General features: G+C 42.6%; 2 protein-coding genes across 2 annotated transcripts; one reads left to right on the top strand and one right to left on the bottom strand.

Annotated features, from left to right (window-relative positions):
- Nucleotides 1–10,424: 10,424 nt before the first annotated feature.
- On the top strand, nucleotides 10,425–21,120 carry bace2 (beta-secretase 2). Its single transcript, XM_079272586.1, has 9 exons — nucleotides 10,425–10,948; nucleotides 14,725–14,813; nucleotides 15,238–15,454; nucleotides 16,504–16,635; nucleotides 17,191–17,325; nucleotides 17,578–17,679; nucleotides 18,105–18,254; nucleotides 18,370–18,538; nucleotides 19,659–21,120. Exons 1-9 carry the CDS (start codon nucleotides 10,661–10,663, stop codon nucleotides 19,895–19,897), a joined length of 1,521 nt encoding a protein of 506 aa, XP_079128712.1. The 5' UTR covers nucleotides 10,425–10,660; the 3' UTR covers nucleotides 19,898–21,120.
- Nucleotides 21,121–21,836: 716 nt separating this feature from the next.
- Nucleotides 21,837–26,669, bottom strand: LOC306779594 (transmembrane protease serine 2-like; the record flags this gene model as incomplete). Its single annotated transcript, XM_079271559.1, has 12 exons — nucleotides 21,837–22,019; nucleotides 22,707–22,849; nucleotides 23,451–23,552; nucleotides 23,981–24,153; nucleotides 24,229–24,391; nucleotides 24,789–24,832; nucleotides 24,932–25,042; nucleotides 25,144–25,273; nucleotides 25,527–25,640; nucleotides 25,731–25,823; nucleotides 26,279–26,402; nucleotides 26,655–26,669. 12 exons carry the CDS (start codon nucleotides 26,667–26,669, stop codon nucleotides 21,837–21,839), a joined length of 1,395 nt encoding a protein of 464 aa, XP_079127685.1.
- Between the last annotated feature and the right edge of the window lie 385 nt (nucleotides 26,670–27,054).

Below are 27,054 nucleotides of genomic sequence, written 5' to 3' on the forward strand. Positions count from 1 at the left end.
CAGAAACTTCAGATATTTTATATTTATGACATCAATATTTCTCAAATTTCTGTTTTTATTGATGAGATACTCTCAGGTGGAGGGAATACTCCTGAACATTTCAAGACATACTTCCAAGCAAATTCACAGGTCCATTCTTACTCAACTCGTCAATCTTCACATCTTCATCCTCCTAAATCACTGACTTGCAGAGGTCAATGTTTGATAAGACTCAGGGGAACCGAATTATGGAAAAATATGCTTCAAAGACAATTTAATTGCTGTTTTGTAATTGCTTTCCTTATGTATAATGTATTCCTTGATTCAAGTTTTATATTATATCTATAGTTGTTTCACTCATAGGACATGTAGCATTACATGTAGCATTACTCCCGTTTAGGAGTTAATGTACGTCTATGAAACAATATCCCCCAAACAAACACAAGCCCACCCCTACTCTAGCATGCACCCACATGCACACATACTGTATGCACGCTCACACACTTACACATCTTGACACAATCAAATTTTCTTTCTTTTTTGTTGTTGATAATGTATTGTTGTTATTATATCTCATATCTTGTAAAAATACTTTGTCAACTCTATTAAGTGTATTCATAGTGTGTTCTCTATAATATTGTGCAATTTCAACATAGCCCAGTGGGTTTTCTGCCCCTCCCTGCACTGTGATAGTATTCATCTCTGTTGTGTTTGTGCATTTTTTAAATTGTGCAAAATAAAGTAAACCAAACTGAAACAACAAATGATCAATCGTGATAATGGACTGAAATACGAGAGTACAATCTGCTGTACATTTTTGAAATGTTCCTGGGCATTAACGTACATTAAACATCAAAGAAAATGCTGAATACACTGCTACCACGCAACTTCACCGTGCACTCTGTCATGCGCTGTCCTCGACTGAGCTAATGAATTGAGATCAGATAGGTAACAACACACGGTGTGCTTCAGTGGTCACTACTAATTACATCACAAGCTAAATCAAATCAAGTGCTTCTTGTGATTTATTGAAACATATTGCAATAGTACTGTGGTCAAGTTTGCATGTAATCACTTTAATAAGCGTTGTTGCAAAATAAATGAGTTGAAAGAAAGATAGAGCCCCCCCCACACTGTCCCTCTGGCCAACCCTGTCCCTGGCGTGTGTCCACAGGCTGGGTAATCCCTCAGGATGGGGCCTCTTGTTTTGACAACTCCTGTGAAGCCCAGTGTCTCTTACAACAAAACACAGACTGGCCTATCATATTCAAAATGTCAGCCCTCGGCTCACTCCTTCGTCACCCAAAGGAGGATCAGGTTGCCTTTACACTATGCGACCCATTAACTCAGAATAGAACCATTCTCAGCACCAGTATGATGATCCCCTTTGTTTTGCGAAGACAATGACATTGATAAGAGACAAACCGCGCTCGTGGCTCCTGATAGAAGTGTGTATAAGGTTACATGTTGCCCGGGCAGGAGAGATGTGGCTCCTAAACAGAGTTCAGCGTGGTGTACTCTTACCCTCTACTGGTCCCAGTGGGATGAAAAGACACCTGCAGGTCAATCAGCATCAGGACACATGCACACTCTTTAAATTAGGACTGCTATAACGGGGTTTAAGAAGTTAACATGTCAAAGGGACGAATTAAATACGAGAGAGCAGATGTGTTTCTGTGGAGGTCAGTGGAAAGAGTAGAGGAGTAATGCTCTGAGGTTCGATTCACTTCTTTAAAGGGCCACCCACATCAAACATGCACTCGACACTGCTTGATGGCGCAGATAAAAGACTTTATAATTTGAGTTTATATACAGAAACAAAACATCTTAATTAAGCTGCGACTTTCCAACTTTCCCGGATAAAGTAGAATTTTTTTTTAACTTCTAAATTCATCTCCTGAGTGTAATAGTTTGGAAAATGTGCTCATTCGCTTTGTTGCTGAGAGTTTGATGATGTGGTTAGCTTAGCTTAGCACAAAGTCTGGAAACTGTTTTCAGTCTTTTTGCTAACTGGTTGCTCGCTGTAGCGTCACATGTAATGGCTCGTGTATACTCGCATGCGGTGTGTGGGTGTGTGTGTGCGCACTGGCCACAACTATTTATATTTACATACTCGTGCATGCCGAGCTCTCGTTATTCTGTCTGGAACACTGTAGAGGGCGCTGTGGCCCAATCTGCAGCGAGCGCACGGAAAGGTTGCTGTAGAGCAGGGGTGTCAAACTCATTTTCACTCTCGGGCCACATCAGCATCACGGTCGCCCTCAAAGGGCCGGTTGTAAATGTAAGACGGTGTAAATGTAACTACGGTACTCCTAACATAGTTAGTTTAGTTTCCCGGGATATCTGTGACTTCCACAACACGTACTTCCAGTTGTGTGATTTCTCCTCCGCCATTGTTTCCTGTTGCTGGTGCAAAATGCATTCTGGGATATTTGGCTGTCCCAAGTACAGACAAGTCACCTCCGATGCATCCCGGGTAAAATGGGCAGAGCGAGCCACATCCGGGCATTAGGGCCGTGCTTGGCTCGATGTGAACTTTGAATTGGAACAGTACTTGGGCTGAGACTGATGACGTTTCAGTACAGAGAAGTACGCATGTTGAGAAACTTGTTGGAAATCCTCTTTATGGGCTGTTGCATCTCCTGTCCACCTGTTGTGATAGTTTTAATGTCGGCACACAGACAACATGCCATCTCATCACTTCGACTTTCTATCTCATAATTTCGACCATGGGGATATTTTTATTTTCACATCTAACTTTAAATTTTTGTAAAAAAAAAAAAAAAAAAAATTATTATTTTTTTTTTTTTGCTGGCGGATTCGTGGGCCACATAAAATGACGTGGTGGGCCGGGTCCGGCCCGCGGGCCGTATGTTTGACACCCCTGCTGTAGAGGGAGAAAGAAGGAAAAGACAACGCGGTTCTCAGTTAAAACTATTATAGTGGCTGCATGTTGCCGGTGCACAGCACATGTGCTGTTTTCTACTTCCTTTTACGTTCTCCTGGTCTTCACAAATATGTTGGTTATCTGATGATCTGGTTTTGGAAGGTTTTGGAAGGATTGGCTCATAAGCCAATCATTAGCATGGAACTAGCACAGTTAGTGCGGCTGCAACACAGTGATGTTTCAACTTTTGAGAGGCGTGCGCTGGGTTTGTGGGACAGTGAAACAAGCATTCAGTATCTTCTCGTCTAACTCTCCGCAATAAACTAAATGTTGAACTGTGCCTTTAATTTCTTGCTCAAAATGTTCCTATTTCTAATTTGGAGTCTAATTTAGATATAACAGGATTTCAAAGGAGATACATTTCTGTAATACAGCCCCACATTTCCTGAATACTGTATTTTCACCTACAAGACTTCAGTTCCACTCTGCAGAATGGACCACAGTACATGTACTACGGTAACCTTTTCCATCTCCCTCTCAGTTCACAATACCAACATCCTAGCCTGCTACAGCAACCCCAGCCAGTTTCCCATTGGTTAGCCCCAAGGCACAGAGGAGCATATCTGTAGCCAACCTTGACGTGCTAAACTAGGACGCTGAAGGGGACAGAAATGGGAGGAGAGAAGGGGAGAGGCAGGGGAGGCAGGGGAGCGAGCGAAATAAGGAGAGGGGGGTGGGGGTGGGGGGGTGAAAAAACGTAATGAAAGGCTGGAGAGTGGCAGAAATACGGAAGTGAGGATGGAGAGCTGAGAGAGTGATGGAGAGGAGGGGATAGAGAAAGGAGCGGCGGAGAGGGAAGGGAGTGAAGGTGGAGAGGAGAAGGAGGGAGAGAATAGGGTGGGTTTTGGTGATTTGTACTCTGGCTGCATATTCGCCTGGTCTCCATCTCCTCCATTCTCTGCTTGAAAACTGGAAAAATCAATACACCCACAGTCTAGTGTATCCCCACATGAACTGGATCATTAAAAATATATAATCAAACACCCCACCGTCATTTTTCATCACTATCACCATCATCACGTTTCTGAACAGGCACGGATATCGATAGATCACAACATGGCTGTAACAATGTAATAACCCAATCAATGGCCTCCTAATTATTCCAGTGGCTCAGTTAATCGTCCAGTTAAAGCAGTCTCTCAGCCGCGACTCTCAGAACGGCGCACGGAGACAGGCTGCTTGTTATCAAATGCACACAGCAGAACCGAAGTGAGGCTGTTGTAATAAGAATATCTGACTTCTCAGCTTCACAACTCAATCCAACTCAGGGTCGCAGTGTTGCCTAGTAACGATGGCACACTCCTGACCTTATCTATGTGGTCATAAAAATGTATGAAGAAGCCCCCCCAGCCCCCGCACGCACCTTCAAACCCCTCCCTCCCTTCCTTTAGTCCTTCCTACAACCACACCACACTACAACCAGGGGGCAAGCACCCTCCACATTCTCCCACCCCTCTCCTACCGCGAGGTGAGTGTTATCTGCCCGGGAGCTCCCCTCTCTTTTATTACAGGGGGGGGGGGGGGGAGCATGTACGCACTCGTGTACACTGTACACTCACAGTACATGCACGAAGAACACAACAGATACAGCACTAGTGGGTGGGCAGTGGGAGGCTGGAAGGATGCAGATTGCATGCTATGAAACTGATAGATAGCTGTAAGAACAGAGGGACACAGTCAAGCGCAAAGGAGACTCAATACCACACCGCAAGGTGAGTCGGCGCCCCAGCCTTCGTGAGAATATTACTTCAGAGTGGAATCTTTGCTCTGCCTGCTGTGGGAGCAAAGAAACACGGCAGAGTGTGAGAAAATGTGCTTGTTTGTATGAGAAAAAGACAGTCGGCTTATACCTCTGCAATGAGCACCCCAAATTTGCTGCATTTGTGAAAGCAAATTGCTGGTGAGAGATGATATGCATCTGATCTCATGAGTCCTTTGAGCCAGGTTCAGCTTTTCTAATTGGCTATCACCTTGGAGATGCCCGTCCTAATGAGGAAACTAACTCCAGGTGTTGCACCTTATATAACCCCTGAGAGTCACAGGGGGAGTGTGACACGTACTGTACACACACACACAGACACACACACACATCTGCTCAATCTGTCTGCTCTACAATTAACTCTGGCAGGCCATAATATGTCAGGATTTCCACCGCAAAGTAAAAGCAAACATTTGCAAACTGCTTCGATGTCATTTATTCACCTCTGTTTTGGAAACCAAGTACCAGAACCAGGAAGTTATTTAGTTTTGTGCATGAAATCGACTCTAAACCATCAAAATGGGTTATTTCATTTGATCTATTTTGGCAAAATCTAAAAACAATTTCGACACCAAAATAAACATCTGCAGCTAATATTTTAGTTTTTTTCACACCGAAATAACTGATTATAACTCATGACATCACCGTTTTCCTGTTTGGGGTGAATCATTATAACGGCGGCTGCATCATACCAATCCTACTACAGCGTCCCCTAACCATGTTGACAAACAGCATCTCAATAATGTGGACGGCCGAAGCCCGCCACCGCCCTCCTGCCCACTACTACATCTGCTCTGTGGCACCCGACGCATCAGGTGGGATCTGTGGCATTTGAACGACCACGGACGGCATATGTTTGTGTATGTAAGCGTTAGAGTAGGGAGACTGGTGAGGGTATGAGTAGTGCCTTGAGGCGAGGAGCAGAATGGGGTGGCAGGGTTCCTGACTCCCACCGCGGCCTGACTAGACACTAGCCTCTATAACTGATATACGTGTCACCAATGCTTTTCCTATGAATGGACAAACAGATACAGATACACTGCAGAGAGGCAATGCTACCACCACGGGGGGGAACAAAAAGTGTGAATAGCCTGCGAGACTTGCATGAGACATCCTTAGTCATACTCCCGCCTGTCTAAGCAGTGAGAGTTGCCATCCAGTTACAAGTAATTGATCTAAAAAAAACAAAATAAATCAAAACCAGCTGTCTTTTATATGGCTGGAAACATGCAGTGTGGTACCAGGGAGTGAGCAGTGCTGTACCCACGCACCTGTTGTCTGGAATGTCCCTCTCATCTTATTCAGGCTCCCCTCATTTGGGCTGCTCTCCTGCAGTAGCAGCTGTGAATATGTACACCTTGTTCGGAGGCTGACAGTTCTGGCAGAGGGTGAGACAGGGAAGTAGCTTGTTATGAAGAACAGGCTAACTTTATGTCAATCCCTGCTATGCAGAGACAGGAAATACAAAAACAGACAAATAATAAACAGGAGATCTCCTTTAGAATACGGAAAACTAAAAATCGACTTTTCACTTCAGTCTCAATTAATGAATAGAGCAAGCCACATTATATCAAGTTAAATATTTGAATGTACCGAGCTAAAAGCTAATTGACCCCAGCCACTCTGCTAATAAAACAGCATGGTAGACTGGATATCAAAATGAGATTTGCCTCAGAAACATGTGGCCGGCTTGCTCATTATGACCTGCCCCTCTGTAATCCCTATTTGCCGCTCATCCAGCTCTGTCATGCCTCTGCTGTAATTACACTGCGTCCTGTATCACGGGGAAATGCTAACAGATTCAACAAATCGCTGGTCAGCATTATAGACTTACAGTGATTGGGGCTGTCTGTGGGGCTGCTTATCACAGCTCTGTGTGACGCTATAAAATACAGAGAGCTGGGCTCAACAAACAGGCAAAATGGCTAATTCAAGACTTTGTAATGCACTGTTTCTAAGTGATCATAGCTCATGTTTCCGAAATGTAATGTAGTACATTGTAACATACAATGTAAATACTCGCTTACTTTTTTGCCGTGAGTTAATGAGAAGAATATATGTACAGTGAATATAAGGCATACAGTTGGTTAGCTTAACTTAGCATAAAGAATGTAAAAAGGGATAACGGTTAGCTTAGCTTTCATAGGGCTAGTTGGTTAGCTTAGCTAGCACAAAGAATGTAAAAGGGCAAACTGCTAACCTGGCTTTGTAAAATCGTACACAAAACCAAAACTTGTCATTTTTACACTTTGTTTTTGTACGACTCAAATGAATAAGATATTGCGTGTTAATTTGTGAGCTTTAAGGGTGCTGCTGGGTGGATTTTGTTAATTGAGCCGGGCTATCTGCTAAGACTCGTTTCATTTGACTTTTAAAAATGTAAGTTATATATTTTTTTCATGCATTTTTTGGCTTATTTAGCTTTTAGTAATTGTTATGCTGCAGATTGTAGATTGTATGATGTACCCTTTAAAACACAAATCACAGATTCACTCACTTTATGTCGTAATAACGCATTTGCAATAATGCTGACATAGTTGATTGATAGACAATTAATCGCCGACCCTTTTGATAATCTATTATTCACAAGAAATTGACAGTCTCTGGTTTCAGCTACTCAGTCTTTTATGTGACTGTATATATTGTAAATAATATCTTTGATTGTAGGACTGTCGGTCAGACAATATAAGACATTTAAACATGCCAAGAGTTTTTTCCTATAATCATTAGGGGAATACAATATCAGACCTGTGTTAAACTTCTACAGTCAAATATTTTAGGGTGTGCTATTGTGTAAATAAGTTGACATGATTCTTATTATTAAAACAAATACAGAAATTGCATTAGTAAAAACTCAATTAGCAGCTTCAACTCAAACTGCTGGTGTTACACAAACCAGTTTGAATCAATATTTGAAACAATAAGTGACCTGAAAACAACAGCCTAAACAATGCTGGAGTTATATCTGTGATTAGGTGGAGATGTGTGTGTGTTGTTCAGACAAAGGTGGGTGCATATGAGATAATGTAATGTGCTCTCCTTCTCTCCCTCATCAGCTATAATGATCAGAGCTGTGAGGATTAAGTACCAATGTCCCAGTAAAGGAGCTTTGCACTGCCAAATGAAGGAACACTGGCTGTCCTAAGCTGCCTAATTTGCTCACATGCAGACGATGCTACAGCACCCTCAGATTGGATTAAAAGCACAGGAATGGTGTGGAGTGCCTTATTGTGGCTAGCAGTGGAACTGCAGGGGGAAGATGCACGGACACATTGGAAATACCGAATCAACAGATGCAACACAGGCACTTTTTTTTTTGAAACATAACGAACAACAAAATTGATTAAGTCAAATAAAGTTTTGCAGGGCAGTTGGGACATTTTTCCAATTTCATGGCCAATTCACTATAACCCTCGGTTCCATGAAAAATCATTATCATCACAAATCGAAAGCTGTCATTTCTTCTTGATCTATCGGATTAAAGCTTTCCTGATTTGTATTGGCCTTTTAATTTGTAAGATATCAATCACCATGTATGGTACATTTGCTTATTTGTGTGCAGTAATAAAAAGACAAATGTGCACAACTTCACAGGCTTCTGGATTCATATGAATTTTATTGGTACCTGAAAAAATAGGTTGTGAGCCAGAATAAGTTGAGAAACCTGGTAACCCAAGGAGGTACAACACACATGATCAACCACTGGATTCGCTGTTTCATGGATAGTAACAGACAAGTAAACAATGCATTCCTGCTTCCCGCTGTTTTTATACTCTCAGGCTAAGGAAATATCAGTCACAGGGAGGAAGAAACAGGAATTGTGCTTAAATAGGTCATTCACAAGACCGAGTGCATGACAAGCAATACACCGGAAAGATGATGTTTTGTGGTCACAGTCTTTCCCCATAATATTCAGGTTATTGTAACTATAGTGATCAACTTCAATGAAGGAGTGAAACAGAGAGGGAAATGGGGTGAACATGTGACAGCATAACTGTGGACTCATGAGGATTTCAGAGTGAGACAGTGTCAGAGTGAGACAGTCGTCTCTGTGAAACAGGCAGCGTGGAGAAGGCTTGTGACATTGATCTTGCCTTACCACTGGGATCTTTTTCCTCTTTCTCTGTACTGTCAATACGTGCAAATGAGACTGATGCATGTAAAGGCAAAAGAAATCCCCTGATTTTCTAATTTGGAAAATCAAATGCAGGAAATATCCATAATCTATACAAGAGCTGGTATTATTCCTCATATTGTAGTGGAACACTGACCAGCAGCATGGTGCTTGAGAGTGAACTAAAAAAGCATGGGAGGAAATGCATGTGACTGCCGTTGGCATTATTTGTGACGACTTAATCGTATGTAAACTAATTGATATTCATGGATTTGACCAAGTGATATTCGTGTATTGGCCAGGTTAAGCATGCTATGGGAGTAAATGAGGGCTTTAAGACGCTTCTGCGTCAGGCTTATTTGAATAATATCACCGTGCATGTCATCAAAATTAGCTTATGTGAGCATGTGAAGGTATCTGAGCATTTTGAGACTTTAAAAGAATAGTCTACTGTATACAGGTAGTGTGTTATGAATGTGACTGAATGGGCTTCAACAGATATATTGTACAACTCCAAATACAAACTGTAAATATCATCATAATGGGCTGATGGTAATCAGTGTACAATACTGAGCGTTGTGAAATCTTAATGTGTTTTTTACTCTCATAGGTCGGAAACAAATAGTGGTCTAGGGATTGTCTTTAACATTTAAAAAAATCAAAAAGCATAACAGTTATATAAATAAGAAAAAACATAGCACCCATTTATATATTATATTGGTAGCATTAACACCTGTATTATAGGCTACCTGTAAAATACAGGCAGGTTTTTAAATATTCACAACATTTCAACTGAATTTGAAATGTGTTGATTGTAGCATTAAGCCTCTGGTGTAGCCTAAGCATGAGGAAATGTCCTTTTCTGTGGCTAAACACATTTAAATAGCCTGCTAGAGTACCATAACAAGACAACCAAAGGCTATGTGCAAAGGGTGGAAAATTAGATTAGCTCGCTGTAAATGAGGACACATTAAGCGAAGCAAAAAACTGTGGAACAATGTCAAATTTTGGTGATGCTGTTAAAATAGGAGACACGCTTCCTGAAGTGTTAAATTACCTGTCCGGAGTGTTCACGTCAATTCAGGTTATAGTGGGAAGTTGTTCCCACTCCCTGGTAGTTTCAAATATGTCACCCAAGCACCCAGGAAGTGTGAACAGCCGCATCAAGACTGTACAAATAAGACAACGTTTGAATTCAAAATAAAAGTTTTCACAATACAAAAAAACCCCGTTAAATGACACAATAACAATAAAAAGATGTATACTAGATTAAATGCAAACTGTTGACATAACATACTACATATGAAGCAAGCGCCACAATGCATTTCAGCAAATGTGAAAAGGGTTGAAGAATGTATTCATTGCTCATAATACGTTTTCCTGGTATATTCTGTGATGTCATTTTGGTATTTCTTCCCTTTTATAATGATGTATGTGGCTCATATGCCTATATTAAAAATGACTGTCCTGTTTTTGTGCTATAAAAAAAACAATAAACAGTTTGGGTTTACTTTAATTTGAAAGGTTTACATAACCGGAAGTTATGTTTCCTATTTTATCGAACTTGGATACAGTTCTCCAACTTTCGGCTTTATTGTAGCGAAACTATCTCGGAGTCGGAGAGACCGACTGCAGTGAAAGAGCTGTCACAGTGCTACTCATACTGTGCCACCATGACTGCATGTTTGACTCGTTACTGACGGTGGAGAGGCAGCGGTGTCCGTGATGTCCGTTACCGTAGAGGCGTTTCCATGGTGGTCAAACTGAAAACTTAAAGGAGCAAAAACTTTGAGCGAGGAGACTTTTTTTTTCTTCTCCCCCCAGACTTTCCTCTGTTATCACGTGACAACGTAACAAAGCGATGGCATACACTACCGTTTCGATATGGGCATTTGTTTTTAGTGTATACTTCGACGTGTCAAAGTGTTACTTTGCTATACCGCTGAAAATATGCTCCGGGAGATACAATGTATCCTCGGATCATGTGGATTTGACCCGGAGAGTCGCGTTAACGTCGGATGGAACCGGACTGTCTTTGGCCTCTGATCCCACCGGTACCGTGAACTTTCTGGACATGGTAAACAACTTGCAGGGGGACTATGGAAGAGGCTACTACATAGAAATGTCGATTGGTACTCCTGGTCAAAAGGTAATGTTATTGCAAACACAGTTTACTTTTAAATGTTTTAGTTTGACACCTGTGTTTTTTTCAGTTTTTATAAGACTATTTAAGGTTTTTAAACTGAATGAAACTGAATGTACTTTTCTCTACTTTCCTTTCATTTTTTTGTTTCATTGTGTGCACACAGGGTCATGTGCTATATTCAGAAACTTAACCGTGTGTGTGTGTGTGTGTGTGTGTGTGTGTGTGTGTGTGTGTGTGTGTGTGTGTGTGTGTGTGTGTGTGTGTGTGTGTGTGTGTGTGTGTGTGTGTGTGTGTGTGTGAACAGAGGCCAGTCCGTCCACAATGTGACCCATTCAAGGCAGCTGAGTGTTGATTGCTTCACCCCAAGGCTCATGCAATATGTCATATATTTACATACACTTAACGATTGTTTTATGACCCTAACAGCAGAACAACAACTTGGATCATGGGAAGATTACGGCATATTTTGCTATCACTGTCCTTATTAAACAAAATCAGCTCTTTTTTTTCCCCCTTCCCCAGGCTGGCCTGGGAACATGCTGGCAGGAGGGTTGCATTAGCTGCCTCAAGTCTGCACAGCCTTTGGGTCTGAAGGTAGACTAAAGCCCCGCTCACATGCACTCACATGATGCTGCCTGTGAGGACCTCTCTTTCTGACCAGGCAGCTGATGGGGATTATGAGGCTCCCAGGGAGCAAAGAGCAGCTCCACAGTTTAGTACAAAAACAGCACGAGCCCTCCAGGTACATTTCGCTGCTTATTTTCTTTTGGTTGCACGGAAATAGGCCCGTGTAATTCGCTGTCGTTTTATACTGCTTGTTATGTAAAGTGCCTAACGAGATCATATTAATGATTAAGGGGGACTAAATGGTCCCAGAAGAGTTGGCATGGGGGGGGGGAGATTCTCCCAGTCACTATTAAAAATACATGACGCATTAGGGTGTTGTAGGTTTAAAGCAGTGCTTTGCCATTGTGTTGTAAGAAGATGCGTTTGAAATGGAGCTTAATCCGAAGGTGAATTATCTCATTCGTGACTTGACCTGTTGTTCCCGAGCCATCTCAAACAGATCAGAGATTTTAAGAGTCTTTGGTGGCAAGGCTCAGATCCTCAGGCTCACAGAGGCTTATCAGTGCTATACCTGCCACGTCATAATGCAGTACGTGTAAGAGTACCGTTCATACAAAAACTTTACAACCAGTCCAGAGTTGCACTTTGGAAAATACTAATAATATCTGTTTGTTAACGTTGTTATTCATGTGGACCATCCTCGAGCGTGCATAGTATAGTACACTAAACTATGCACGCCCTTTAACCAGGCACAGGTGTGTTTGCTTATCAGTAATCGACAGTCAACCGATGACTGAATGAATGACAACAGATTTACAACAGTATCATCGGACTACGTCGTAATTACCGGTAATACCCAGTAGAAAAACTGATTTCAAGGATCACTTATCAAACAAATCACCGGTTTTATCTTACGATATGGGAGTAAATATAATAATAAATACAGCAAGTCTCAACAAAACATTATGAACATATTTTATTAGTTATCTGCATTTAGGATGCTTGTGCTGAATCTCTCTGTTTTTTAAGATCCTCTCAGTGTTTTATAATGAGTAATTTAAACAAGTACTCTCTATCCATAGCTATAGGACTAATGTTTTTAGTTATTTATACACAGTATATTGGTATTCTGTATATGAAAGGCATCTGTGATGCCAGGGGTGCCTCACCTGGTGAATTCTAACAGACCGTTGTCAGCTGCAACTTAATAAACACTAACAATGGCTCAGTTTCCTGCTGTGACATGACAAAGATAAAGCTGTGACAAAGGTCTATTTGGGCTCTTGTGTCAAGTGACTTGCTGTCTGCACCGCCTGAGGAAGCTCAAGAAGAAGTGAACATTGAGTTGAATACTTAATGTTTTTAACAAATACTACTTTGAATATTCTACTGATGAATGATGATGTTGTTTTTGAGGAAAATCCGTTCCACCTCTTGATATTTCTCCTCTGATATTCCCTTTTATACTCGCGTGCCTTGTGTATATTTATGGTGAAACCATTATTAAAAAAGTGTTTGTGCCAGCAGAGCTCAATCCACGTTGGTTGAGATTGGTTACGCAATGCCAAAAAAGTGTGCTGTAACTCAATACTATTGATTCATACTCTCAATATTATTCCAACTAAATAATGATGTGATTACAGGGCTGCGGTGTTAAATGAGGCACTATTCAAATTAGCCAATAATTGCCGCATTTGTTAGCAATGCGGCACAGCCGGGCGGAGGTGTCTGATGGAGAAGCCTCACATCTGCTAATTGGTACAAACAGGTAGCAGATGCACATTGCCGCCACGGAGCCACTGCCAATTAGACAAGTGAGCGCTCAACTGCAGGCTGCCGCAGCAGCAGCGGGGGCGGAGGTTTCGCCTGAGGCTCAGCAGCCGCGCTAAGGGAGGATAGTGTCACCAGAAGAGATACGCGGTGCAGGGATCAGGAAATGCCCCTGCTTCCCCCCTCCCTCCCTCCCTCTCGCCACAAGGTTTCAGTATTTTCCAATCTGGCCTGTTTGGCCGTTTCAGGCCTCGTGTGAGAGGACTGATGCCATCTGCACGGCAGCAGTGGGGGTTTTAGATGGCACAGCCACAGCGATGGGGACCAGGGCCGGTCCAATGAGGAGGAACTGATAAGCCCGACTCCCATTGGACGGGCCAACCAGGGCTTCCTGTGCCCGACTGAACCGGTCGATAACACATTGTTGATAATTGCAGGGTTTTTCCCTCCCCAAGTGTTTTATGGTGACTGCATGCACAAATGAGCACGGCAGTGGGATCTTGGCTGAAATAAATAATGAACAATAGTGAGGAAATAGTGCGATGTAATGATGAACATGCTCCAGTTAGACATGGTGTAGGCGTGCCAGGCTCGAGGAACTGAGCTTGAGGAAGTGGATTTCTTCACGCAATTATTGGAATTCCTTGTTCCTTTGCCTGTCAAACACTGACATGTTTAAAATAAAGTACTTCCTGCTGTTCTGGTCTTTCTAAAACCAAGTGTGCAAGAGGTTTTTTTAGGGTTGTTTAAGTGCCCTCTCATCCCCGTGCTACCTCTTTCCCAGCATGCTGAATGAACCCTTTTTTCTATCATCCATATTTCCAATGACTGTGTCATGTGACATCATTGAAAAGCTACTGTATGGACCTCTTTGTTGTTGAGTCATCCGGTGGCCATGGGGCATTAGCTTCATGACCTCGCCATGGTGAGAAACGCTCGCTAGTGAGTGTTAATGTGGCCACTGCTCAGTAGTGGAGGTGACAGAAGTCTGCAGGCTAATTAGTTCCTGCTCGTTGACTAGATGCCTGGTCTCCACTGTGGTCATAACACACACACACACACACACACACACACACCGGCATGGCTGGATAGGTCATAGAGTATGTCAGTAGCTAGAGGCAGTCATGTTTGTCTCAGAGATCACACAGAGAGCAATTATATTACAGATGCAACAGTCATTTAATTTCCATATCATGTTTGTGTTTGTATTCACTATATTTAGTTTTTATTTATGTTCTTCTGCTTTTTCCTCCTCTAATTAATATTATTTGTACAAACTGATAAGAAGACTTTTAAAGTGCCACTAAGGCATTAAAGGTTCCGTTTGTGTCACTCTGTTACTTTTACCCTGTGACTCAGCAGCTCTGTGAGGTCGGGTGGAGTCGGCCTGAAGCAGATGACTGTACTGGTTGTTCAAAGAAACTCTCCCATGTGTGTTTCAGGTGAACATCCTGGTGGATACAGGAAGTAGCAACTTCGCCGTGGCTGCAGCTCCACACCCATTTATCACTCACTACTTCGACACTGCGCTGTGAGTGGCTGGGACACTTTGTGTGATCTAAAAAAAAAAGAAGAATTGTAAACATTCATAATGGGAACAGAGTTAGGGATTATCGGGTTGTATTAAAAATTAGACTATTTGGGTGTGCAAAACTAGGGTCACCCCCCCCCCCCCTCGCCCCAAATACGTTAACTATTAAAAGGTATGCTTTTTAAATTGAATGTTGCAAAAATTCGGCAGCTTATCTTTCCTTGAAAAACCCTAAATGCGATACACAAACTCTTGTTGTTGAATAGCATGATCTCTGCTATGTAATGTCTGTCTTACATGTATCTTTTGAGACAGCCTGTGTATTACAGACCTAGTCCTAAGTCACCACACATTTAGCTTTTTATCTACCTACCACATGCCTTTGTAACTGTTCGCACTGCTCGCCTTCGTCCCCTGTGTTTAGCTCCAGCACCTACCAGTCATCTGGCCGGACTGTGGCTGTCAGGTACACTCAGGGCAACTGGGACGGTGAGCTGTGCACTGACCGTGTCTCCATTCCCAACGGCCCAAATGGGAATTTCACCATCAACATAGCTGCCATCCTGTCATCTGAGGGCTTCTTCCTTCCTGAGGTCAACTGGCAGGGCATCCTGGGCCTGGCCTATCCCACACTGGCAAGGGTGAGAGAGAAGCCCACATTTGACTTTGAATGGTAGTTCAAGGAGGCTACTTTTCCTTTCTTTTTAACGGGCCATACGTTTTTTAGTTTTTTTTACATTTGCAGTCCCAAAACAACACAAACAAACAAAAGCAAAACAGTCTGCAAAACAATACATCACATGTTAAAAAACACCACACAAAATAAACATTACACAGTCTCCATATTGGAAAACAGTTGGTTCCATACAAAGTTTAAGATCAGTGATCACATGATTGTTTTTTCTTACTTTCTTATTTTTTCTTTTTTTAAAGTGCTATTGGGAGCATTTCTGTTGCCTCTCCCGGCGGCTCGTAGCTTACTGTGCTAACAGCGCTAACAGTGCAAACTACAGCAAAACTAGGACAGGGGTCCTCCTGTTCCTCTGGTATTCCACCACAAGCTCAATGGTGTTGCTGATATTGAGCTTCAGGTGATTGCTGTTGCACCATGTGATGGAGCTCTCTATCGGTCCTCTGTACTCTATAATAATAGTCTCTAAGTGAAGATAGCAGGCTTCTCACAGGAAGTGATTCACTGGAATCATACATGTCAGTATTGTGAATACTTCCATTTCGCCAAAGAAATACACTTTTTATTAAGTTTCTTTAAAGTCTGTTAAAGTAATGTGTGACACCGAGGTGTCTTTAACGCTATGATATAGTGTCGATGGGACAAGGATGACATCGATGACATTCGTTCATTCTGTGCCGACCACAGCAACCTTTGGTACCGGATGCCAGTGATGGAGGGGCAGATATGCTCACGCTGACCACTTTGTGCTGCTGGCGTCTCCTGAGCGTTCACGTACTTATTTATTTTTTCAATCGTTTTCAGTTCAGTTGTGTATTTCTTTAATTCACACAAAACATTTAGTTTTTACATTTTCATTCTTTTTTTCTTTTTTTTCTGACTGTAATCATTTATTTTATTTTATTTGGACACACACATTTTATTTTATTTACTTAATGTACTCTAAGTCAGTATGATACTCATGTGTTAACGATTGCACATCTCCTGTCTCTGGATTAGCCGGACTCGTCCGTGGAGCCCTTCTTCAACTCTTTGGTGCAACAGCTGGGAATTCCGGACATCTTTTCCCTCCAGATGTGTGGTGTTGGACTTTCAGCCAGCAGCACAGTGGACCCCCCTGGAGGCAGCCTTGTGAGTAGTCAGGAGGGGCTGAGTGTGATCAAATGAACTTATACAAAAAGGTTTGCTCAAAGGCAAAGACCTTTGACCTAAGCAGTCTTCTGACCCTTTTTTGGATTTAGCAACACGCTAAATGTGTATGTTTTTGTCCATTATGTGCTTGACTCACAGCGGACTGGGATGTGGTTGAGCACTCAGACAAACACTAAAATCCTTCACCAGTGGATCAGACATAGCAGCTGAGAGCAGTTTGGAAACATAATAGCTGGTATCCTCCTCGTCAATGTGGTTTCTCCACTGGAGGCCCAGTCTAGTTAGAGTGGAGCTAATTAAGCTAAGATAGCATCCTGCTGAGAGCAGGTCTGTTGGTGCCTCGCTCACTGGATCTCCATCATGTGACTCACTGACACGAACAGATGGATAAGATGGCTGGGTGCTTGTGTGTGTGTGTCCTGATAAATTGTGGAGGGATCCTACAAACCTTTGCTAGAGTGTCCTCTTGTAAGGTGTTGTTGTTGTTGTAACCCATGGATGATTGAAAAAGTATTGTTTTTTTCCCTTCCTTAGGTCATGGGAGGGGCTGAACCAACTCTGTATCAGGGGTCAGTGTGGTACACCCCTATTGTAGAGGAGTGGTACTTCCAAGTGGAGGTTTTGAAGCTGGAGGTTGGCGACCAGAATCTGGAGCTGGACTGCAGAGAGGTACACTTCAAACTAAACTATATCTTATGTTTGAAGCAGAAAAGCAGTACGTTTTTGTTTTTAAAAATCAACAATTGTGAGTTGATTGTATCAAGGTTACAACAAGGAAATGAAACTTGAATTTGAGACGCAGTACTGCAGGGGAATGCACTCGAGAGCTTCCTCGTTTTACATTCTTTAGTTTGCTCAAGGTCCTCCACACTGAACTGAGAGTACTACTACTGCACTTCACTCTTTCTCCCTTTCTTTCAGTACAACATGGATAAAGCTATCGTTGACAGTGGGACGACGCTGCTGCGCCTTCCTGTCAACGTCTTCAATGCGGTGGTAGAAGCCATCACACGCAGCTCTCTGGTAAGCTGCCGTCTCTCCACAGACGGTGATGAAACGTGTTGTCAGAGCAAAGCGATGCAGGCGAGGACGGCACACGCTCGCTGCTCAAGGACATGGTGGCTTTGGGAGGAAGGAGCAAGAGTTCTGCTATAAAAATGTGTGTGTGTGCGCGGCCATGCTTTTTTTGTCTTTCTTTCCTCATTCTACATTTTTCACCTTCTGTAACTGCACATAAACAGCGCTCGAGGTTAAGTTGAACCTGGAAGCAACATTTTCAATGAATGTTCCCACATCCTTGCAGATTAATCCCAAGTGGGGGAAATGAAAGAGAACACAAGAACCTGTTTTGGTGCCGTACTGACCTTCTGATTCTGTGTGTGTGTGTGTGTGTGTGTGTGTCCTTCTGTCTCCCTTTGTCTTTTTCTCTTTGTTTCTCTTTGGTTCAGATCCAGGACTTTTCTTCAGGGTTCTGGGATGGCAGGAAGCTTGCATGCTGGATGAAGGGAGAGACCCCCTGGAGGTTTTTCCCCAAGCTGTCCATCTACCTCAGGGCCACGAACACCAGCCAGTCCTTCCGCATCACCATCCTGCCGAAGGTACCGGGATAAACACAAACAGATAAACAAGTGATCGCTTCTGCTCCATCAACACAAGGAGACACGAGCACTCGCTGGTCCCCTTCAATCTCTTGATTTGTCTGTCGTGTCACAGCTGTACATTCAGCCAATCACAGAAGTGGACGGCACGTTGGACTGCTTCCGTTTTGGATTGTCTTCGTCAGCTAATGGCCTGGTGATCGGCGCTACTGTTATGGAAGGCTTCTACGTGGTGTTCGACCGCGCCCAGCGGAGACTGGGCTTCGCGCTCAGCAGCTGTGCAGGTGAGGGTTCACACCAGACTTTCACTAAGACAGCAGAGTGTGTAAAACGTATCGTTTCATGTGTCCGAACATTGTAAGTCAACAAATGGGTTTACAGTGTATCCTAAAACGTCAGTGAGAATAATAGTAAACTGCAAACAAGACAGTATTAAGTTGTTCAGATTGTCATCCCAATATTTTTATATTTCTGTCAGCCTTATGACATTTTGTATGTGGTTTGAAATGTGTGTGGCCAATCTCAGTATACTATTGTTAGTGTTTGCTTTGTAGGGAAGTTAAACTCAATTATTCACAGCAGAAAAGACTGAAGTTTGCCCAAACTACATATATATATATATATATATATATATATATATATATATATATATACTATATATAACTATATATAGCTATATTCATACTACGTAATCAACTAAAATCACCAGAACACTTGATATCATATTGACTGTCAAGTGTCAGCAACTACTCATCCATATCTATATGCTACGTATCTATAGCTAACGTTGCTGATGATATTGCTTCAAGACATTTAGCTTTTAACAAAGGAGACGAATCATAGTCCAGAAGTCTGTAACGTGCCTTTATTAACTGATAACTTATGGAAATGCAAACGGTAAAGTCCAAAGTATTATTTAACATTACTCGCAGGTTCACTGACCAAAACCCAGAGAATATCCTGAACAGCAAACGGTTAAACCTTCAAACAGTCGCACGTCGCTGTAGTTTTGTGCAAACATGAGCTTGGGCAGGGCTTCCAACTCTCATCTTAAAGCACAAAGATCACGTTGTTCTGTATTAAGCAAACAGACTTGGCAGATGTAGGCTGAAGGTTAAGGATGCAGGCTTGTGACAGTAGGGTTGCCGACTGTAATTTCCGAGCTGGCTGGTGAACTCTACAGAACTATTCTCATCATCATCTATTGACGACTTGTCCACGTATAAAATAATGAACCTCTAAATACTTCAATGATGCCGCCAGTCTAAGACAACTGTTGCTGTTTTAAGAGGCTCATGCATGAGTTTTTAGATCATTTTAAGTTTTCCAGCACATTTATATTGTACTTTTTACTCGCCAGTCAGACGTGAGACGCGCAACGATCTGTCTTGTATCTCTCTGCAGTGAGCGATGGAGAGGCTCTGTCAGAGATCGCAGGGCCCTTCTCAGCAGCAGACGTGGCGGCCAACTGCTCCGGCGGGCGGCTGAAGGAGCCCCTTATGTGGGTGATCTCCTACGCCCTGATGGCGGTCTGCGCGGTGGTCCTCATCATCCTGTTGCTCCTGCTGGTCCTGCCCTGCCGCAGACACCGCTCCGGGGAGATTACCGACGAGTCGTCTCTGGTCCGCCACCGCATCAAGTGACTGAGGGGAAGAGGATGGGCGGACAGGGCGGGCAGCGAGCTGAGCCCATCCACAGCGGTGCAGAAAGGGGTGCGGCTCGGCCTGCACCAAACAGGGACGCGCGCCTCTGAATGTCTGACTGATTCTAGGCTGGACTCAACGGCTTGGCCCGTGGAGATAGACACAGACAGATCAACCGCCTCTTGACAGGAAAATCCAGCCTAAAAACAGCTGTATTCATGCTTCCAGTTATTTGAAAACACTTAATCACAAAATAAACTCCAGACGCACACTAAACAGCACACCAGCAATGACGTATGACAGTATCATAAGAGCTGAGGGTGGAGTCTTCCGTAGACAATCACAGGACTGCAGGTGCTCAACAACTGTTGGTGCATTGAACAATTTAAAAGTTACTGATTTTCTCTCCAGGCAAACCACCTGTTAAGATGTGCCTTTACAGTCTGTGATCAGTGAAGGAATGTTTCTTGTGCCTTCTTATATTTTGAAGTGAACCTCCAGTCCTGTGATGAGTGAAAGTGATGTCTGTGTACATTGAAGTTAAGGGGAAAAGCTGCTCAATCAATGTCAATAGGAAGACTATAACTAGAGGTTACTCGTGTTTACAGTGCCTGTAGTGCCATTAAGTCTCAGCTCACTGCTAATACCAAATGATAAACAGTATCAGCAGTTTGAGACGTACTCTGCTGAGTTGCACTTTGTTTCTTAAGTCAATCAAAAGTGGATTATATTGCTAAAGATCAATATTTCTCAATCTGTTATGCAATTTGTTGTATTAATTATCTTTGAATTTGATTCTATTCATCCAAATGTTTGCTTTTTAGACACTAGATATTCAAGGACACATATTTATAATGCATATTTTATGCAAACAAGAAATCTGATGATTTTTTGAAACTGACACGTTGGATACACATGCTCATCCTGGCTACCTGTGGACGGTTAGCTTTCTTGCAAAGCTGAATGACTTGTTGGCGACAAAAAGTTGTCACGCGTTGTGTTACAGTCTCTTTATACAGAGGATCAGTGTTTCAAGCTGCACAAATGTGTCACTGTCTGCCAAAATGTAAAGTTGACAAATTAAAGCTACACTTGAATCTTTGAACGTCTACTATTTATAAGTGTTTCTTTTCTGTGCCAAAATTGCATTTGTGCTGTAAATAAAACAACTTCAAATGGAAGATGTAAATCATCTTAAATAAATAAAGGTGTGTTTTTGTGACAGGTTACTAAAGAGCAAGCTGCATGTGGTTTGTGAGTGACTTGTGGTTTTGTTCTGTTGGCGCACGGTATTTATCGACCAGCTGAAATATCACCATTTATTAAAGGAAACACTTCAACCACATTTACAAAGACTAATGAAGACGAACTACAAATATATCAAAATAAAACAAACGCAAACTGTTATGAGATCATAAGAAAACATTGTTAATTTGAGCTTATCTGAATTTGAGCATCAACAGTAAATCTAAATGATAAAAACACGGAACAGTAATATGTAGCAAATACATTATGTAAGTGATAGAGATATTGTTGAGGCATTGATATCGAGATGTATCTTTGCACACTTAAAAAATAAATTGTAAACAAACATCTCAGATGGTTCATCTTTGGTCCTGTCATCCTCAGTCATCTCGGTGCTTCTGTAAAGAAAATATAATAAAGATGTTTTTTGTTTCATAATTGTGGGTTTTTACAGCCATAACTGAGATGAATTGCTGACTGCACTACAGAGACCCTGCTTCTGTCAAAGCTCCGCTGTGTAAGTTTTCTCACTGTACGTCCAGCATGTGTCGAGCAGTAATACTTGGAGCACCACAGATACACCTTATTGCATCTGGTCTTCAAAGCAGATTACACCAAATGCTACAAATGATCCGTACGTACAGTACATGGAAATCCTCTGCATCAATTAGAATCTGGTTTTGTTTAACTGCCTTCACAAGTCCAATCTTTCATCGGTTTTTACCCTCATCTGATTGTAGATCCAGTCCAGAAAATAGGTGACGTTGCCATAAACGGCTGGTTTGTTCTGCTCGATGCAGTGTTCCTCCCAAATACTGTCCCCTATGAGCCACCATACTCCATCCTTCAGCGACACCAGGGGGCCGCCGCTGTCAGCCTGAGAAAGAGTTCAGCACAAAACGAATTGATATTTTTATGGACTACACACACTGGAAGACACATGTAACACTTATCAAGACTCTCACATTAAAGATCAAACGCATTGTAATGATCTTAACGTCTCATTTGTTGAGATTCAAACACCATAAAGGCTTTTCGTGCAGTGTCAGAAGCATTTAAGGTCTTTCAAGGATTTACGAGGCCCATAAATAAAACATGATATCATGGTCAGCTGCCACCTCAGTGATCTAACTTTACATTCATTGTTGACTCGACTGTATGAGGGGTTTGTTGTAAGTCACAAAGTGGAACTGTTTATCTGAAGCTTTCACCATGTACAGAACATAATGCAGGTCTTGTTGGACTGGGACTCCAAGCAAGTTACATAAAAGCATGAAAACGCTTTTTAAAGTGCAGGAACTGCTCAATTTGCCCCAGAAAATATCTCATCATAAAGAGTGTTTGTTGTCGCTTTGGCTGAACTCTCATCGGATCACTTCTGTATTTAAAGAATGTATTTGCAGCTAATATCTAGACATATTAATCCTGGGGGCAGTCACACTGCAACCTTCTGGTACTAGAAAATAAAAACTAATTGTGAGATGTTTTAATACGTGTATCACTGTCTCATCAAAACGTAAAATGTTGGTTTTTAGTATCGAGATCTCCGTGTGGTTTGTCTTACATGGCACACGTTGGCTACTGCCTCCGTCTCTCTGGCACATAACATGTCCTGTGATATTCTGCCACGGTGGGCGACGGACTTGTTGCAGTCTGCAGTATTTATGAGAGAGACCTGAGCCTCGGTCAGGTGTGGAGAGCCGGAGTCTGTCAAAAATAAAATCATGTACATTGTATGTGATAATAGGCAGTGGTGGAAAGTGACAAAGTATAATTTACTGAAGTACTGCACTTCAATAGAACTTTATTTACTTTGCAAAATCAGATTAATAATCAAAAATATTGTTTAAGATTAGATGAGACTTTATAAAGACAGTAAAATGATCCTCAGCTTTACAAGCTGTGACATTAAAGTGATGTACTGTACACAAACCAATCCAATAATATAATATATTCTGAAATGGACCATAATGCATAATGAGCTTGTTTACTTTCGGTACTTTAATATTTGAATGCTTCAAAAATTCAGAATGCAGTACTTGTCATAGAGTATTTCTACACTGTAGTATTGTAACCTTTGCTGAATGTCAGAGTACTTCTTCCATCACTGTTAATCACTACCATTGAGTGCGGAGTGACAATTCTCCAGACTCTGGTGCCATCCAGTGGTAGTCAACGTAACAGACAGCAGTGAATACGATTGCTTTTATCTTTAAACACTTCTAAATTGGATTCAAATTCTGGTATCTTTAAAATGTCTGGTCGTTGAATCACAACACATAATCACGTGTCAGCAGAACTGTCTCACCTCCATTTACTGTGCGACTGAATCGTGTTATCCAGCCCGTCTGAGGATCAGTGATGTTCACGCCAACATTTGGGAGGCACACAGGTCTGATATCACTGGAGGCTACCGAAAGAAAGAATATGTCTGTTGTCATTTATCGGCTGGTTTCCACGGAGGAAAGGGTTTACACTCAGTAGCCAGTTTATTGAGTTTATTGACAGCATAACTACATCCTCAAAAATTATCATACAGTTGAATCAACAGCGTTCTTAAACATTTTCAACAAAAACTGAACATAACATTCAAGAAGAGAGAATTTACAGCAGGACTTAGTTTTAGCTAGGTGTACCTAATAAACTGGCAACTGAGGGTATACAAGAGATATATACGATAATTATTATTTTGTTATTAAACTAACTAGAATAACTGACTACACAAGGATAACCCTGTGTTTTTATTGTTGGTCACAAAAAGATTTAGGTCCAAGTTCACGAAACTAAATATTCATCAATGTTTATCATCGTTGTGTATGTAAATGTGCCTTTAAACACCTGTGATGTCCAGAGGTTTAGAGAGCCTCATCAGAGCGATGTCATTCCTGCGAGTGACCCAGTTAAAGCCTTCGTGGGCGATAACGCGGCTCACAGAGTATGCCGGGGTGAACAGAGTACCTAGTGGATCCACTATCCCAGCGTACGCTGCCCAGTCTTCAGGGCTGGAGGCCCTGCAGGGGAGAGACACAGCAGAGAGTAGAGTCAAGCTGGATCAGGCCACAAATGCTGTGGTGAAAAGGCCTCACCTGGCCACACAGTGTGCTGCAGTGACTATCCAGTAGGGGGAGATGACGGCTCCTCCACAGCGGTGGGAGCCGGCAACCTGCAGGCTGACCTGCCACGGCCAGGCCCCCGGAGAGGCCAGCTGGCCCCCAGAGGCCCTGCTGGAGTTCACCCTACGCCCACAATCTGAGGGGAAAACTGCTGTTAGAGAGAACGCATTTCACTGCTACAGGGCTTTTACAAGCAGGCGCAAAAGGGGGGCACGACTGTTTAGTCAAAGTGTAGATAAAAGTAAAGAGGAGAGCAAAGGTGCAGAACAGTGACCTGAAAGTGAAAAATCGTATAATTATAGTCTTGTCGTGTTTTCTTTTTAATGTAATTTTTGCATTAAATGTGATGTATGCACACAGCATAGAGGAGACCAAAGGCACCGCAGAGAACACTTAGTCCTGCATATCATTTCTCCAAAAGCTAGCATGTCTCAGGTATATTAAATAGAAATACATCAAAAACCTTTAACTGCAGCAAATAATCAACACAAATGCAGAACCAGTTCCACCCACACTGCATAGTGATAACATACCAGTACAACGCAATGTCACCGCACTGTTGTTGGGACAGGTGTTGCTGCAGATGACAGAAGAAAAGACATTCGAGGTGTAACGAGGTCCATGTTGATTGAGCATGAACACATTTACACTGGTTCATCTCCGCCGGTTCACCAACCTGAGCACCAGCTGTTGCAGGATGGAAGCCTCAGGGTTGAAGTCAGACTTAGATATTAAGTACCCAACATCTGAATCAGTCTGCTGTTGGCCTGACTTGAAATATGTGCCCCTGTCAAACCACATAAGGGAAAATACACGGCTTCAGTTAAACACACAAATCCTTCACATGTCAGACTATCGAGGAACAAGAAGAGTGAAGGAGCATCTTACCGGCTGAAGCCAACATGCTGGCAGCTTGCTCTCCCCTGCTGGTCGGTCCAGCCGTGAGAACAAACAGTCCTCCAGTTTTTACTCTGAGTCCAGTAGATCTGGAGCAGGAAGCTGGAGCCATGCAGCCTCACTGAGCACAAACAGTGGGAAGTGGGTGACCAGACTCGGGTAACATAACAGATAACTGGCCTTTAACAACAATGTTCTCTTTGGACTCTGGAGTGAAGTTTGATGCTTTAAGTGCAGATCCTAAGTGGTCTTTCTCTTAAAGATGACACTTTCTATATACGGCCATTTCTATCAACACTATTATACTAATGATGGCCAATTTAAATGATGTGGAGCTCATCCCGTCTCATCCCGCACTGGAGGCGCTTGTTTACCGCAGTTATCTTCATCCTGGCCTGAACGACAGTCCGTCACTCCGTTACACCACTGGGACTCCCACACACAGCTCCCGTCACCACACTGCATCCCGTGCGCACAGGACGAGGAGACTGAGGCGACAACGGACAAGAATCAACTCACAGATTTCAGCTTGTTGCAGCACATGAGCCGTTACAGCGGACACAGTAACCTGCACTCACAGTAATAAGCGAGGAGGACTCCAGCCACCAGCAGGAGCAGCAGCAGGGAGATCACAGCGGCCACCGTGAACTTAACACACCTCTGTTTCACACCTGACAGGACGACACACACACACACACACACACACACACACACACACACACACACACACACACACACACACACACACACACACACACACACACACACACACACACACACACACACACACACACACACACACACACACACACATTGCTTTCTTTGCTGTTTAAAGAACTCTGTAAATAAAAGACTTATATGAATGCATCTCTGTGGAAGTACTGTTGTTGTATTAGGCTGACATACAGGTAGTAGTCATGAGTTGACTCCATTTATTCTGTAACTCTAACATACAAAAATTGGAACGTTTATTTACATTTGTTGAATTTTTTTTAACATTTGGGACAAGCAGTAAACATTGAAATATAAATTTCATGTAATACATTGTATTTTGCTTGGAATTAGTCCTTTGCACAAAGTCACTATTTTAGAATGACTTGCAGTGTTGAACAGGAGACTGGCTTACTTTTGTGTTTGGGACAGAGGTGGCTGACTTCAGGTGGCGGTTTCGTGGCCACATGATGAACATACTGAGGCTTCGCATCTGATCCGCTGAGTGGAGGAAGTTGCATCCTCTCATCTTCCAGGTACTGTCAGAAAAGCACAAGTGATGAGACAAGAGAGAAGCGCTAATGCGAATGGGATTTAGGAATTTGAGTTTAAGAAGAAGAAAAAAAGCCTAAAATGTAAATGTACTTGTGAGATTGTCCAGCTTTTCAAACACAAAACCATACGCATTCTATTCACTCACATTTATAAACTTGTATTTTCATCGTGGTATTATCATAGTATGAAATGGGCTGAACCTTCTTCAAACAGATACAAATAAAATGAAGACTTACCGGATTGGTGGTCATTCTGTTTAATCAAAAAAAATGTCCTCCTGCGATATTTCAATCATCAAACTTGCATGTAAATAATCTGGTCAATATCAGCGTCCACTCCGAGAGTTTGTGAAGGTAAAAGATACGCTCTGCTCTCTGAGTTCTCACATCACAGCGACGAAACAAAGCGTTTGTATGATCGTCCGAGTGGCCGCTCCCCACACTTCACTGGCATCGCTTTGAAACTTCCCTCCTGAGCACACAACAGGCACAATGAGGACCGTTGCCTCGTCTAAACATCCCACAAGTGTTCCCTGCCGAGCTGTCAGTGTGGTGAGCGAGTGCCATTGCACCGAGCAATGGAAAGGTACCACACCACATGAACTGTATACAGGCAAACACATTCAGCCGCCATAGC

Source organism: Melanostigma gelatinosum, assembly GCF_949748355.1.
Source record: "Melanostigma gelatinosum genome assembly, chromosome: 7".
NCBI classification, from domain to species: domain Eukaryota; kingdom Metazoa; phylum Chordata; class Actinopteri; order Perciformes; family Zoarcidae; genus Melanostigma; species Melanostigma gelatinosum.